Genomic DNA, 16,464 nt, shown 5'->3' with positions numbered 1-16,464 from the left:
GTTTTATTTTAAGATTTTCTCAGAAAAAAATATATATATTCACTGAAACTACCAATACTTAGCAATAAGTAAAAGGCATATTATCATTGTACTTTAGTTTTAGAAGTTACTATGTCAAAATTTATGTAAAATCTTCACGTCCATGAATCACGACTTTTGTATATATATAATCATCATTTATTAATGCTCATATTCAATTTTCTGTACATATTTATGGCAATTACTGTAAATATCTCTGTTCAAGTTTGTATTTTCTCTAATCATGGTAATATTATTGTAAAGCTACCACAACGACTGCTTATATTCAAAATGTTTTTAACTCATTGTTGTAATTTCATGATGAATGGGATAGGGGCCGCTGCGCGGCCCAGGTGTCCAGTTGTTTTTAAATAAAGTAAGTAAGTAAAGTAAGAAGTTACTACTGCATAGCTGCCATCTTGCACGGTCGATGAAAAAGACTTCACAAAGTAGGCAGCTAGGCAACTTGTACGGCAATTAATAAATAATCTTCTTACAGCTAACAACTCTCGTTAATTAATATTTTGCTTCTATAAATAGAAAAGAGTTGTAAATAAACTCTTCCCTTATATCTCTTCATGTGTCAGTAACTGAGTTAAAATCATGCATAATCACCCAAATATGATACATGTGATTAAATAATTTGCAGCAAATGTTTAGCTTTTTTGTGAGTGTTCAGTCATGCGTTAATTGCCTATTTTTTCTTAATTTCAGGAAGAATACCGTAACATTTATACGTTTCCCCGGCGACTCCATACTCCGAGTAGCGACGATATACTGCCAGCGGGTGGGGCGTACGCCCCTAGGATATCCGTCCCCCACCCCACTCCCATAAAGCCCTCGGAGGATCGCCTGCACCTGGTCAGTTTGGACCCTAGGGAATTCAAGTGAGAATGGAAATTATTCTTTATTTCATGTGTCTGTTCATGTGATGTGCTCCTAGTCATAAAATGCTTATACAAAATATGTGTCCCAAAAATCACAATATATATATATATATATATATATATATATATATATATATATATATATATATATATATATATATATATATATATATATATATATATATATATATATATATATATATATATATATATATATATATATATATATTTATATATATATATATATATTCCCCTATTGCTCACAACGTGTTCAGACCTGTTGTGGTGAATGGGTGGGACCTTTAACTTCAGAGTACACCCAAGATTGGGTTGAGATAGCTTGGCTGGTTGGGCGTTGGGCTCATGTCAAAGAGTTCATGAGTTCGATCCCCACAGGCCGAAGACTCGCCATGGAAATGGTGACTGGTTTACGCTAAATCTGTTGGGGTCGCAAAGTCCTTCAGGTTCCCATAAATCAATACCTCTGTGGGTACTGGATCAAATATTGATAGTGCTCTGTTTCAAGTACTACCTTTGGATAGATGTATGATGCGTGAATTATTTTATTCTGTAAAACGGGACTTGACGTATGTATGTTGTCTCCGAATCATCCTCAGGGATGTATCCCAGATTGTCTCCAATAATACATTGTGCAGCTCCGGTGTGACGTAAATAAAAAGTACCCGTACCACCCAAATCTGATTCAAGCATCAGTAATGCCAGAATCTTAAATTTAGTAAAATCCTGTTATGAGACCACGTCACGATGGGCGACGGCAAATATTGCGACAGAATTTTTTTTTTTTTTTTTTGGATATTGAGCTAGCAGCTAAATTTGTTAAACGAGCTTTGTTTTTATAAGCTTTTAAATATTACAAGAGTTTTGAAAAATTAAGGATAAATTTGTGGAATGTATCGCCTGGAGCAAGCTTTCTTATTTAATACATTTTGTATTGCACGAAAAATGTATAAATACATAAAACTAAGAATATTGATTAGTAAGTCGTTGCTATTTGTGTTGAGATTATACATTTTTAGCTGCAGCAAAAAAATAAATTTAAAATCACTTTTATTAAACCCATCCGAAAATTTAAATGAGAGAATTTGCTACAACTGGAAATAATTTGACACAAAGAGTTGAAAAGTAAGCAGCTGTGACATAGTCCATATCACTATATAGTCTGTATAGTCCATATCCCAAATGGTGCTTCACGGAGTACTAGAGTTCCTTGGTTAGCGTTTAAGAGGTTACGTGAGTTAGAACTTTTTATAACCAGTTATGAATTTTGAAACGTTTGATTATTTTCAGATAAAAACTAAAATTTCCAATTCATATAATCTTACGATGCTTTTATGAAATTATTTCTAAAATGTCAATGAAATAAAAATGGCATTTTTTAAAACAAAATATAATATTTCTAATAACAATATATTAAAAAATTATGAAAAAAAGAACAAATATTTGTCAAATATTGCATTAGTATTTCCCATCACGCTTTACAAATCAAAATAAAGTAATTAAATTCTTTAATGAAGAAATATGTTTACCTAATACCATTTTCAACCTTTAAACGTTTATTACAGTTCTTTTTAGTTTTAAACTATAATTTGGCTTATTTTAGTCATTCGTAACAGATTCATAACTAGACTAGATATAGCACGAGATCTGCAAATTTAATTGTAGGGCATTGAGCTTAATTTAAGTTATAACCTATATTAAGTCATAATATAGGTTATAACGTTAACAATTACCTTAACAAACCTTACCTTACCTTAATAAAGTCGGGACTCACCGAAAGAAGTTTGATTATTTAGGGTTCAGTAGCCGAAAAAAAATGGGAACCGCTTGTCTTTATTACAGCTGCTTACTTTTAAACTTTTTGACTACAGTAGATTTAACAGTCCTCAACCAGAAAAGAATTAAAAAGTGGCGACAACTGTTTCATAAAACTGTTGGAAATTTCGAAGCTTTTAATTTTCACTTTAATTCTCGGAATTATGTTGGTCTTTTTTAACATCTTGATATTGTTCCTTTAATTTGCAAAAATAATTAGGAATAAGTAAAAGCAATTTGCTTCTTTAATCTTCCGCCGCCACTTTTTAAATTTTTCCCAGTTGTGGCTTCCTTAAGCAATTAGTTAAACATTTTAGATTTGTGGATTTTATTTTATAACCGTCGTTGAACAGCCGACCCAATTTTGGGTTTACGACTGCTAATGTTCAACTCCATAGCCTTGTAATTTTGAACGAATCCAGAAGACAACGAAATTACTGGATCAGTACCCCCAGAAGCATTGATTTGTTATGGGAACATGGAGTACTATAAGACTCGACAGATTTAACGTGCATCAGTCATCATTTACGGTCTTCGGCCGGCTGGGATCGAACCCACGATCTCTTGGACATGGGCCCAGTGCCCTATCTACCAGGTTATCCCGGACCTTACATTTGTGGATTGTAGAAAATATTATTCAAAGCTTACGAGTTACCTAGAATGCTAACACTTATTTTTCATAATTTGACAGCAAATATCGGCCGAGGCCGACCATCACCCCAGTGACGCTAGGACCCCGAGAGCTGACCCAAGCACCTAAAGGCTACAGTGGCCTACTATGGATTCATCTGTTATCCGGTCGGGGATTAAAGCCCACAACACATGGTGACCACTTTCGGGACCTGTACTGCGTCATAGAATGTGACAGGGCCCACAAAGCGAGAACTGTCATCCGGACGGGAGAACACAGCTTCGACTGGGACGAAATCTTCGAAATAGATCTTGTAGAAAATAGAGAAGTCGCCTTTCTCTTATACACATGGGATCCCAGGTGAGTTTTTTCATATCATTCATTTTGAAATGTTTGTAGACTCCATCCAACGTAAGAAGACGATTGACAGTTGGAATGGTTCACTTTTACGAGGGGATGTCAGATTTTTGTGAAGAATCATCATTGGAAAACTTCTTCCCTCTCCTAAGATGAATTTCCGCAAACGCGTTTCTACGTAATCCTTCAACTAATGGACCGGTACCGCATTTTTCTTTTCAATCGTCTTCTTACGGAGGACGGACTATATTATATTTTGATTCTAACATGAATATAGCTTTACCTCTTCGAGACGGTCGAGTCAACATGAATTCTCAGGGAGTATTTCAAATTAAAAATTATATGCTTACACTTTTAAAAGCCTGAAATGAATGATAATATATTTAAAAAAAAAAAAAGACTCATGTCTGTCAAATCTGGCATTCCCAAACTGAAGCTTCCGCTTTTTATTTTTTTCCAATTCTGATTCCGTACAAATACTATGACTCGCCCGTCTCGAAAAGAGTAAAACGACAAAAACGTTCCATGGTATCGATTACTGAGTTTTAGATAACTGTATTTTTCTATAATCGATCATGTCTCAGGTATGGTTAAACATCTATTTTTTTTCACCAAAAAAATTCATATATTTAAAATTTGATTTCACCGAAACTATTCGACCAATTTCGTTTAAATTTTGCATTTCGCCATTTAAAATTACATTCTTTAAAATTATGCAAGAATTTACATACCGTGTACAACTCAGAAATGTTCGACTGTTGTTCGATAAGTATTTATTATGAATTATTTTTTGCGTGAAATTATCTTTGGATAAACGAATTGTGCATGTGTGTGCGAAACATTCTCCTTTCACTTGGAAAATTATCGAGATATACCGAAATACGTAAAAGTGACCTTAACATTTAGTGACCAAACATTCTACCGTTCTCCTGGCCAAACTATTAGAACCATATTTCCCAGATAGAAGCTACCATTTTGAGGGTGTCTTTTAAGGGTCAGAAATGCAAAGCCGTCAAAAAAAGGTGTCCAGATAAAAAAAAAACATTTTATTCTTAATTCATAACTTAAAATATCGTCTAAACTAATTAATTATTGTATTTGAAGTTACTTTTATGAACCCTTATGATTGAGTCTTAGTAAATGAAGATCCGATCTTTAGATCAAAAGTTATTCAAGGTGTTCCTTTTTTCTCTTCCGTGAATTAAAAAATTATCTTCATGATTGTTACTGTTAAGTACTGTTTTTCGAAGTCTCGGTCGTCACATGAATAATATGCTATTTTCAAAACTGCTGTGAGTTTCGTCATGAATTTTATTTCATTGTCATTAATGAATGTTAAGTCAACTTCAGCCTATCTTTGAGCAGCGAACTCTATGCCAATTCTGAAAATGGTGCAAAACTTTAATACGAAGAAAAGCCAGTGTTATGTAAGAAGAAATAGCTTTCGTGATCTACATTTTTACATTTAAAAAGTTACTCAGAATCCGGGCTTAAAAAAATCCTATATTTGTTTAAAAAATTTACAAAAATGGAGAATTAAGCATAGATTTTGTATATTTTTCTGTAGGTGGAAAAATCTCGCAAAATTGGCGATTTTTTAAAGCTGCTTTTCGAAGCACTGTCGCCAAAGAAAATAAAAAAGCCATAGTTTAAGTGCCTTACACTTGAAGCAATGCGATGATTTTAAACTATTTATATAATCTTGCTATTAAAGAATTATCTGGGCTCTAGAACAGACGGATAATTTAAATATTTGAAAAGCTTTTAAACTTTTTTAAAAATTGCCAATTTGGCGACATTTTCCCCCCTAGATGATTTTCAAAATAAGCGTAGACAGTGCTGACTTTAGATAGGCTAAAATTGGCCTCACAGTCATGAGTAACAGACGCTAATTCGCAGCAGTTATAAAAATAGCAGATTTCAGGCAGAAAAGAACCATTTCATATGATGACGAAGACTTCGAAAAACATCCTTAATAACTTTTAAAAAGATTTAGTCATTTTTCTGCTCTAAAGACCGAATAATTCTTTACGCCAAAATGGTTTATGTAGTTTAAAATTTCAGCTTTATTTCAAGTGTGAAGAACTTTTTTTTACTTTTATTTCTTGGCGGAAGAACTTTGAAGAAAGCACTCTTTTAATTTTCTAATGGTTTTGCAGGTTTCGACACAAGTTGTGCTACAAGAGCATTCTTCATCTATCTGCTCTCCTCCGTGAGTCTCCTGTGCATAGCTTGGCGTTGAAACTGGAACCAAGAGGAACACTCTACTTAAAACTAAGGTACAAAAATCCTACACAGACCTTCCAAAGGATGCCTGCCTCACATCCAGACGGAGTCTTTGGTGTAGATCTCGAAACGGTGCTCGTCAGAGAAGACTCCGGATATGGTGTACCGCTCATTGTAAAAAGGTACTAAAAATCAACAATTAATCTCAAAATTTATGGGTGATTGATTAAGTGTAAACAATATATATTTTTCTATCACTTCAAGAAGTTAATTTTCTATATAATTAAAGAGAACTCTAATTGAATGTGTTGTAGTTCTACATATTTTTTTATCACTTTAAGAAGTTATTTTTCGATGATTCAAGATCACTATACTAATGAAATGTAGTTACAAATATTTTTCTATTTCGTTAAGAAGTTAATTTTCTTTATATTTCAAGAGAACTCTAATTGAATGGGTACTTTGGGGCTACTTTGCCTACATAAACTATGTTAATTCAAAGTTTAGTAAAATTTATCTGCGCAAAGTAGCCCCCAAGTGGGGCTACTTTGTGCAGTGATTGGAATTCAGTTTAATAATCATGTTTTTAGTAAAATATTGATATAAAATAGTTAAAAAAGTTAATTGTTGACATTTTTAAAAACAAAAACATCAAGATATGTAAAGATATTAGTTAGAAAATAATTTTCAGTGTTAAAAAAACATTTTTTATAAAGAATTTTTTTCTTAAAAAGAATGCTTATTTCAAAACATTTGAGTTTAAGCAAAAGGAAACCATATACATTTCTGAACATTGAAATGGATGAAATTTAAAAAATAATAATTATTACATATTCATTAATATTCATAATATTGATAAATTTGAACATAACATGCTTTAATGAACATGACAGAACTTGCTCTTCAGTTTCTGTCAAAATCACCTGATGTCCTATAAAATATATTTTTATGTGTTAAATCGTTTGATTAATTCATTAGAAAAATCTTTGTAGAAGAAAAATAATAGTTTACCAGCACGTTTCACGTGTTTCTTGTGAATTTTATTAGAGATAGTATTTCTGTGGATTTTGTACTTCCGAGAAGCTTCTGTAATAGACATACCACCAGCAACTGCTTGCAAACATTTTTGCAGCTTTTCTAAAGTGTAATCACGGTAGTTTCTCGTTCCAGGTTTTTTTTTCTGTCGAAAAAAAAACGAATGAAAATTTGCACAAAGTAGCCCCACAGTGCATTTTTTCTCATTTTCCGTTTATTTGTTATTAATTTTCAATTTTTTTTAACGCCAACATTATATAATTGTTTATTAATATATAAATAAAAAAATTTGCGCTTACGACAATTGTTTTATCAACGTCTTTGCATTTCACAGCTAAAGTTTCCACTCACACTTTTCAACGTCCGACGTTCTCGGAAAGTTGTTGACATTGGATAAACAAAACACACTCTGAGATTGTTTTAAAATTCGAAAAAAGTGTTTGTAGTAATAGAGGAGACTTCTATCTTCAAATTCCACACATTTTTAACGTGAAAAAAACATAATTGCACAAAGTAGCCCCCACTGCACAAAGTAGCCCCACATAACGATAGTTAGTTTTCTTTACATTTCAGAAGAACTATATTAATTGAATGTAGCTACATATGCTTTTCTATCACTTTGAATAATTACTTTTCCTCACATTTCAAAAGAACTTTATTAATTGAAAGTAGGGACTTTGGTATACATATATCACTCTAAGTAGTTATTTTTTTTATATATATTTCAAGAAAGCTTTACAAATTAAATATAGCTGCAACAACGTGAAAAGAGAAGAAATAATGTCACATAAGGAGACATACGAGTGTTTCGTTTCGATAATGAAGCACCTTCTTCACTATTATTTTCTAGGCTCCGACTCTGAAGAAGCTTCTATAATTTTAAACCTCCTCCTCGTTTGGAGGCATTATTTGTTCTCTTTTTATTTTCCATTTTCTTAACTTTTTTCTAATTCAGTGTCAGTATCTGCATTTCATTTCTGAAGAAGGTGCTTCATTGTTGTGTCGTAACGACCCTATGCTGTGTTTATCTATCATTATTTGTGCTCTTTTATATGCTGTTTTAGTTTAGTCATGAACAGCACAAATTTAGAATTTTCTTTACTAGAATATTAATTACCAATAAATTTATATCAGTTCATATTTCAAAAATTTTGTCACTTAGATGTAAACTATTAACCTCCATTTATCATGATGATTTTTAACACATTTTTATTAACTATTATCTATCCATTTATTACATTAATATTCACATGATGATCATTTTTGAAAACATTGCATGTATTAAATTTTTGCAAAATTTTTCAATAAAATATAATTTGTATGCTGTATATTAAAACTTTAATAAGTGATTGACAGCATTTTATCAAAGTTGATGCAAACTTATCACTATAGTTAAAAATTCTATTTTTACTATATTAGGCCAAGTAATTGTACTATTGAACATATATTTTCTGTATCATTTATATGTGTGAAAATAGCGATAGAGTTGTTTTGTTGAAAATCAACGAGAAAGAAAAATAGATTTGCTGCAATTTTTTAAACTTATAAATGATCGCATAAATTACATAAAAACCATTTTGTATTTTTAAAAGACTCCGAGTACAATGTATTTATATATCTATTTTTATATTATTTTTCTAACTATGAATTTTTATTATATTATTTTTCTAATTCAACACATCTTTTTCGCAGTTTTATACATTAATAAGGCAGTATAATGTATTTTAATGCATTTATTATTATATTATGTATTACAAAAGTAAGTTTCATTATTAGATGCCTTGCATTAAAGTAAACATTTTATCTCGAAATTGTTACAGTTATTCATCATTGAAATTTTCTTATATATATATATATATATATATATATATATATATATATATATATATATATATATATATATATATATATATATATATATATATATATATATATATATATATATATATATATATATATATATATATATATATATATATATATATATATATATATATATATATATATATATATATATATATATATATATATATATATATATATATATATATAAGGAAATTTCAATGATGAATAACTGTTTCTATTAGATTCTGTTAGATCTAAATAACTGCAAATAAGTGCAAATTTTTAAAATTATTGTTTGGAAGTAAATCGTATTTGGAAAATTTTACCTTTTACCTATTTAATGCAGTAAAAGACACCGATGTTTCCCGCTGTACCATAAATTATCAACCATAAATTATTAAAATGATAAACATATTATTTTTCACTTATTTTTACCTAAATTTATATAAAATAATAAAAAAAAGTTCGAAAAATATGGTTGATTAAAATTCTGAGTCAAAGGGATTTAAAGAAATGTGTTCTTCAAATTCACAAGATTGGGAGCTATTTGAATAAAGTTTTTGCGAATGATCTTACTTAAAGATCATTTAATAATCCTAATTTTGTTTTTAAATACTTCTAAGCGTTCGATGTAATCGTATACTATTTTTCATCTAAATGAAACAGTTCGTAGAATATAATTCAAAAGATTTTTTCAGCCTTGTGTTTTTGTTTTATTAAAAAGTCTACTAAATGATCTGCTTTTGTTCTATTAAGTCTACTTAGGGAAATAGGATTATACTAAAAGATTATTTTAGGACTATCTTACTAAAATATTATTTTTTAATCCTAATTTTGGATCTAAATGCTATAAACGTTCGATGCAATTGCATACCATTTTTCATATAACTGAAACAGTTCGTAGAATTCAGAATATTTTTTAATCCCTGTGTTTTATTGTTTAGGTGTACAGAAGAAGTAGAAAAGCGAGGCATGGACATAGTAGGCATTTATAGGCTGTGTGGATCAGCTCTTAGAAAGCGACTCTTAAAAGAAGAATTCGAGAGAAGTACCGTCATGGCCAATCTCTCTGTAGAGCACGTTCCAGATATTAATGTTGTTACAAGTCAGTACTTCTTTTTTTTTCTTTCTTCATAAAACAACCCTTTAAGTTAACACTCTAAAAGAACGAACTTTTATCCTCGTACTTATGTTAATTTTCTAAATGGAAAGAACTTTAAACCCAAATTCTTAAAACGAATATTTCAGTTTCTGTAGCAAATGTTCCAATATAGTCCGATTCTACATAAACTAAACTCAGTGGAGTGACAGGCCATAGAGGGCCAAGGCCTACTGAACCCATCTCAGTTTTCTTGACCTTGGGCTCTGGGGTGCAGAAGTAGATGTTCCGGTTAGATGGTCCACCGAACGCAAAACACCCAGTGCTTAGTTCCCAAATATGCTTGGTACTCATTTATCGACCCTCTGAAGGGATGAAAGGCTGAGTCAACCGTTGCCCGGCCCGAGGATCGAATTCTACATAAGGACATTTTAATTCATATTTTATAACCGGTATTAAACAGACGATACAATTCTGAGTTTACGACTATCAAAATTCAACTCCTTAATCTTCTAATTTTGAATCAAACCCAAAAGACAAGGGAACTCACGGATGAAGTATAGGGAGAAATTTGCATTCGTGGAGGACTTTTTGATGGTACTAATCCGCATTTGCGTAAGACGGTGAGGAAAACCAAGAAAATCTCCCACGATTTGCCTGACGGTCTCTAACCCATGATCCGTCCTACCACTGAGGATATTTTACGTCAGCACAGTGGTCGGAGCGAGCCGGGTGCGGAATTCGTGACAATCCATCACTGGGATTTGAATCCGGTTGGAATCATTAGAAGGCGAAAGCTCCTGAGCCATCATGGCTCCCTATTATCCATTATTAAAAATAGTTCTTACTGTCCTATTATCTATGAGTTAATAGATTCGTTGCGTTCTATTATCTATGTATAAAAACACTTCTTACCTCCCTATTATCTATGAGTAAAAATAATCGCTACCGCTGTATCATCTTTAGGTAAAAATATGAATTAGCGATGATGAAAAACACATACCTCCTCTGTATTGAAATATTTGACCAATCTGAAGCATTACTTTAACAGGGGTTTTCGAAGCTCTTTCACCAAGAAAAATAAAAAAAGCCACAGTTTAAGTACCTTTCACTTAAAAAAAAAGTTATAATTTTAAACTGCACACGCCATCTTGCTGTAGAGAATTATCTGGCTCTTAGAACGGACTAATAACTAAAATACTTTTGAAATTAGTAAACATTTTCAAAAATCGCCAATTTGGCAACAATTTTGCACCTAGAGAAAAATTATCAAAAGAAATAAGTTTCTACCGCTTCTTAAATATTTAGTCATCTGTGGGCTTTCCTGAAATAGCAAGATATGTAAGTTACGTAGAAACCCACACTGTACAGTTTGTATTGGCAGACTAAATGTTTCACGCCAGCACAATTCTACTTTTACGTCAAAATCTAGCGATGTCAATGAAAACGTGAGTCAATTATTTTAATTCTGTGTTTATAGAAATAAAATGATAATTATTGTTATTGTTTATTTAAGGTTTGTTAAAAGATTACTTAAGAGAATTGCCTGAACCGTTATTGAGCAGAAGTCTCTATGATATGTTAGTTGATGGCCTCAGCGTCTGTCTGCCTGATGATCCAGACGGCAGCGCCAAACTCATGTTCAGTATTCTTGAATGTTTACCCAAGGCTAACCTGGTACAGTATTAACACTTCTTTTTTCTTTTCTCCTCAAGGATATTGAATGCATTCAAAATATGTTTTCGCGCCGCCCATGTTCCCTTCACCCCAAACCTGCATTCTTACGTCTAGTTATATTTAACGTCTGGCGCAAAAGGAGTGAGGCGTCTCACTCTATTTGTACTATTATAAGAACATGATTAAAACTGAAGGGGTGTAGGAAATGTAGGCAGCAGATTTGGCAACTTTTCCGGCTTAAGCTGGAATTTGATTTCAAATATTTAGAGCGATTAAAAATTAACCAAGGCAAACCTGGTACAGTATTTCAAATCACTTCTTTTGCTTTCAAGGAAATTGAATGTTTTCGCACTACCTATGCTCCCTTCACCCCTAACTTCTGGCTGTATTCTTACGTCTAGTTATATTTAACGTCCAGCTCAAAAAGAGTGAGGTGTCTCACTCTATTTGTACTATTATAAGAACACGATTAAATTTAAGGGGTGTAGGGAATGTAGGCAGCAGATTTTCCAACTTTTCTGGCTTAAGCTGGATTATTTAAAACGGTAAAAAATTTTATGATTTAACATATGGGGTAAAATTATTATTTACTACCATATATGGCAGTACTTTTACTTTCGTTACTTGTACCGCCGGAACAAGTAAAAAGTACGTACTTTTACTTGTACTTCGTTACTTTTTAAATTTAGTACTTTTACTTGTACTTTCGTTACTTTTTTAGGGAAAAAGTACAAGTATTTGTAACGGAAATGTCGAATGAAATCGTTACTTTTTTCTAAAACTCGGTTTAGCTTTCTAAAAAAAAAAAAAAAAAAAAAAAAAAAAAAAAAAAAAAAAAAAAAAAAAAAAACATTTAAAAAAATATGCTTATGTTTTTTTAAATTATAAAATTAGAGCTTTCTAAAAAAAGAATATTAAATTTTTAAAAAAATGCTTATGCTTTTTTAATTTATAAAATTAATGTGCAATATATATGCATTCACACCTAACTTCGTGTTTAAATACCTTGACCTCCCGTGGAGCGCTTATTCAGCGTTTCTAAGCACGTTCTGAGAAATTCTCGCAGCAGACTCAGTGACACCACTTTCGAAATGCAATTATTTTGCAAAATGAATAAAAATATTAATTAGCAAGTTATTTTCATTCATTTTCGAGTTTTATGCATTTATTTAATTAATTTTAAATGAAAAATGTTAGATTTTGTCTAGACGTTTTTCAATTTTCTTTTTGAACTAACTAATAATACATTTTTGTCTTAATACATTTTATACTAAATGCATTTTTACCTAGTACATTTTTTACTAAAATTATGTTTATGCCCGACCTTGTCAAACAGCGCCCAGTCAAATCTCTAAGAACTTCAGAACTATTTGTGCTATTGAAAACTATTATAATTACTAGTTTAACTCTTGAAAACTCAAAGGTATTAATTTAGCCGCGGATACTAAAATTCGTTTACAAATTTTAATTATTCCGTTAGGCAGAAATGTTTGGAAAATGATTTTCTTGCATGACTTCAGCATTAGCCATTGTTATAAATAAAACTGTAGACTGTTCTGTTTCAACTTATACTGCACATTCAATTATTCTTTACCAGCTCAAAGATCACAAACCTATCTGAAACCCCGTGTTTGCTTTGTTTATGTTTGTGCTTTTAAAACGCGTTTCTATAGAGTAAAACAATTTTAAATCAATGGTAATTTAAATAAATAAAAATAATAAACTAAAAATTAAAATCAATAGATAAAATTTCTTTTTCATGCGAATCCATAAAAAGTTTGATATTAAAATTATATTTGATTTTAAAATTTTATTATACGATTATATTATAATATTCTTCCGAATTTAAAAATAAATTAATGTCCATAACTTTCAAAATTGAAAATAATTAAATAAATAACAACAATTTTACAAAAACATTAAAGAACATAAGAATATTATTCAATAAAATTTAGGTTACTTTGAATTTTCAATTTCCTAGAAATGTACTTTTAAATCGTTACTTTTTTTGTTTAGTACTTGTACTTTTACTTGTACTTTTTACTCGTTACTTTTTAAAATAAGAACTTTTTACTTTTTACTCGTTACTTTTTTTAAAAATACTTGTACTTTTACTCGTTACTTTTTAAAAGTAACGTTGCCATATATGTTTACTACCATGATATTAAAATAATTCAATGGTTTATGAAAAAGACCTTAAGCAAACAGCGGTGTTGTCTGTGTTAAAAAAAACCACTGCTTGCTCACTGTTTTCCACTTTTTGAGGCCAGGTGATAGCTTTCTGAACATTTTGCGAAAAGTTCTTCAAGTGAGAGCTAAATTCATATTGTAATTTATGATTCTCTGTTTTTGTAAATCTGATTTAAAGATATTTTCCAGGCCACTACATACAAATGATTCAAAAGTTCATATGTAACGTTACTGTGTTTAAGCTCTCTTGTAGCGAGGCTTTTAAAGTGTTTCAAAGAAGTTATGACAACTTTAATTTTGAATTGTCTATCATTCTATAAAATGCACTCTTATCCATAAATTAAGAGTAATTCCGAATCACACCTGGAGAATTATCTCAGATATATCTTCAGTAATAATTTGCAAATTACTAGAAGCTACCAGATGGCGCCGATAATACGTCACGATGACAAGAGTGGTACATAAAGAGGAATGAAGAAAAAGTAAAGTAAAAAAGGTTGAAATTTCAAGTCCATCTAACTCCCTTCAATATTAAGGTATAAATTGCAAACTCGGACGGCAATTTGGCCTCTATGAGCCAAACCACCTTACAAAGGAAAATTTTTATAGACCTTTTAGGGGGGCTGCAAAGACCCCTTAAATCTTTCGTTTAGCTCACCGGGAGAGGGTACTTGAAGCTATGTAGTAGCCCGATCTCAACCTTGAAGTAAAACTGCTTACAAGCGTTCTGTAAGCAGTTAAGACACAATTAGACGCGAATAGTTACGACACAGAAGACGTTCGTGGATAATTTTCTCTGTGGCACCGACAACATGGAACGAGTACGTACTTAGGTGGAAGTATCCGGGGTACTTAAAATTACCGAAAGTGTCATCACTTAGACTTTGAAAAAAAATCTGTAGCTTTCGGAATACCAAATTGCAGCAAAATTGTTTTCAAATGTAATCCAATGGTAAGATTTAAAGTGATGGTTGCATTTAAAATCATTTAGCTCACTTTAACTTACTTTAATTATTATTTTATAATCGCTGAAAAAGTGCAGAACTTATACGGTTTATCATAGAAACCAATACTACCCAGAAAGCATGTAACCTTACAGCAACCTTGTGTTGAAATTTTCTTTTCATTGTCGCGAAAATGTTTATACTAAAAACCTTTTTTCAATGAAGAAAAAATGTTGCAGTTTCGAACCTTTCATCCTAAAAGGATTAAAAAAAAATTTAACAACTTTTTTAAAAAGTATTCTCACTTATGTAAAGTGGTCACTTAGGACCATAATAACATTTTAGCTGACGTCATGCTAGCGATAGGATCAAATTGCATTGTCCATTAAAATTTCATGACAAGGTGGACTTTAGCTGAGCCTACAAGACGTTGCGAAAAGAAACCTTATAATTACCTAGATTTAAGATTATTTTCATCTTACGACTAGCTTTATTCAAAGATTTTTTCAAGCTAAGACAATCTCGATTTCAGGTTTTTAGATAGAAGGTTGTTTTTAAAGGTTTTGGATTAGGGTAATGTGGAGTAGAATAGAGCAGATTGTCACAGTTTTAAGATTAGAAGGTTTACACATAAACCGCAGTAAAACCTTTTTAGGTTTACATGAAAAGGTTTCGGTTGAGTGAAAATAAACCTTATTTTGCTATCTGGGTATTCCTATAACCGATAACAGTTCTATTCTTTACTTAACATGACAACCTGTTGGTAAACAAAATTTGCTGAAACAGAAAAGAACGTTGTAGTGTATTCTTGTATTTGAACTTATGTATGTTTGTTCTTTTTTGTTTGTAGTGCACTGTTTTGTTATTGCTAGACCACATGCGCCTGATTGCTAGTCATTGTGACCGAAACAAGATGACGCCTCAGAGCCTGGCCATGGCCTTTGGGCCGGTGCTTATGTGCCACGCAGAGACACCCACTGCCACAGTTGACATTCGAAGACCTATAGATATTATGAACTTCTTGGTTGAGATGTGGCCCAACAAGAGAAGTAAGTGTCCCTGAGACTTAGCTCAAAATTTAGCTTATGCAAATTAAGTAGACTCAAAAATCATTTCAATTTATAGGGTGCTCTGTAATGACCACCCTTCCTACATATTTTTTGAATCTCCATCAAAATATATTCATGTTAATAGTCGCAACTTAATATTCAATCGAATTAAAAACGATACCGAAATCTGCTGAATCACTATTGAGGGAGGTGGCGGAAAAGCATCAGTTTAATTTTAAACAAGACTTGGAAGCATTTCTAATGATCACTTTCTGTTTTTTTAATCAATCAAACAGGTTTCGATGTTGTCAGCGCCGTCTTCCTGAGTTGCGATTAGTTTTATTTTGATTTTTTATTCGTTGAAATATTAATTGTATGTACAGTGTGCAATAAAAACGGAACACCCTGAATAATTTTTTAAATAATGATCGGATTATCTCGTACTTAGTTTCAAACTTTATGATTCGAAAGGCTGACCTTTAAATATGCTAATTAATTAGTACAGCTATTATTTTAAGTAACGAAATCAGACAAAAAAAACGAACTTTATCTGAATAAACATGCCGTTTTTTGGGTAGATTTGATTTCTTGATCCTAAAAATATGGGAGGTAGCTGCAATCTGAAAAATTTAGTCCCATTAGGTTTGTTCAAGAGAGCGGGTTTATGTTTGGG

At 31.4% G+C, this 16,464-nt stretch overlaps 1 protein-coding gene across 3 annotated transcripts in view; it reads left to right on the top strand.

Annotated features, from left to right (window-relative positions):
* The window catches only part of LOC107436536 (rho GTPase-activating protein 100F), a 90,619-nt gene that overhangs the window by 64,395 nt on the left and 9,760 nt on the right, over positions 1 to 16,464 (top strand). For all 3 annotated transcript variants that reach the window (XR_015433840.1, XR_015433839.1, XM_087164524.1), the window contains exons 7-12: positions 733 to 905; positions 3,430 to 3,729; positions 5,886 to 6,134; positions 9,777 to 9,937; positions 11,448 to 11,608; positions 15,593 to 15,791. Coding sequence is in view for 1 of the 3 variants with exons in the window: in XM_087164524.1 (XP_087020650.1) it covers positions 733 to 905; positions 3,430 to 3,729; positions 5,886 to 6,134; positions 9,777 to 9,937; positions 11,448 to 11,608; positions 15,593 to 15,791 (1,243 nt within the window). In the remaining 2 variants the exon portion in view is untranslated. The remainder of the gene's footprint in view (positions 1 to 732; positions 906 to 3,429; positions 3,730 to 5,885; positions 6,135 to 9,776; positions 9,938 to 11,447; positions 11,609 to 15,592; positions 15,792 to 16,464) is intronic.

Source organism: Parasteatoda tepidariorum, chromosome 5, assembly GCF_982258835.1.
Source record: "Parasteatoda tepidariorum strain Cologne lab strain chromosome 5, Ptep-v5.0, whole genome shotgun sequence".
Taxonomy (NCBI): Eukaryota; Metazoa; Arthropoda; class Arachnida; order Araneae; family Theridiidae; genus Parasteatoda; species Parasteatoda tepidariorum.
Note: the sequence above shows the minus strand (reverse complement) of the source record. Positions and strands in the feature narration are given on the sequence as shown.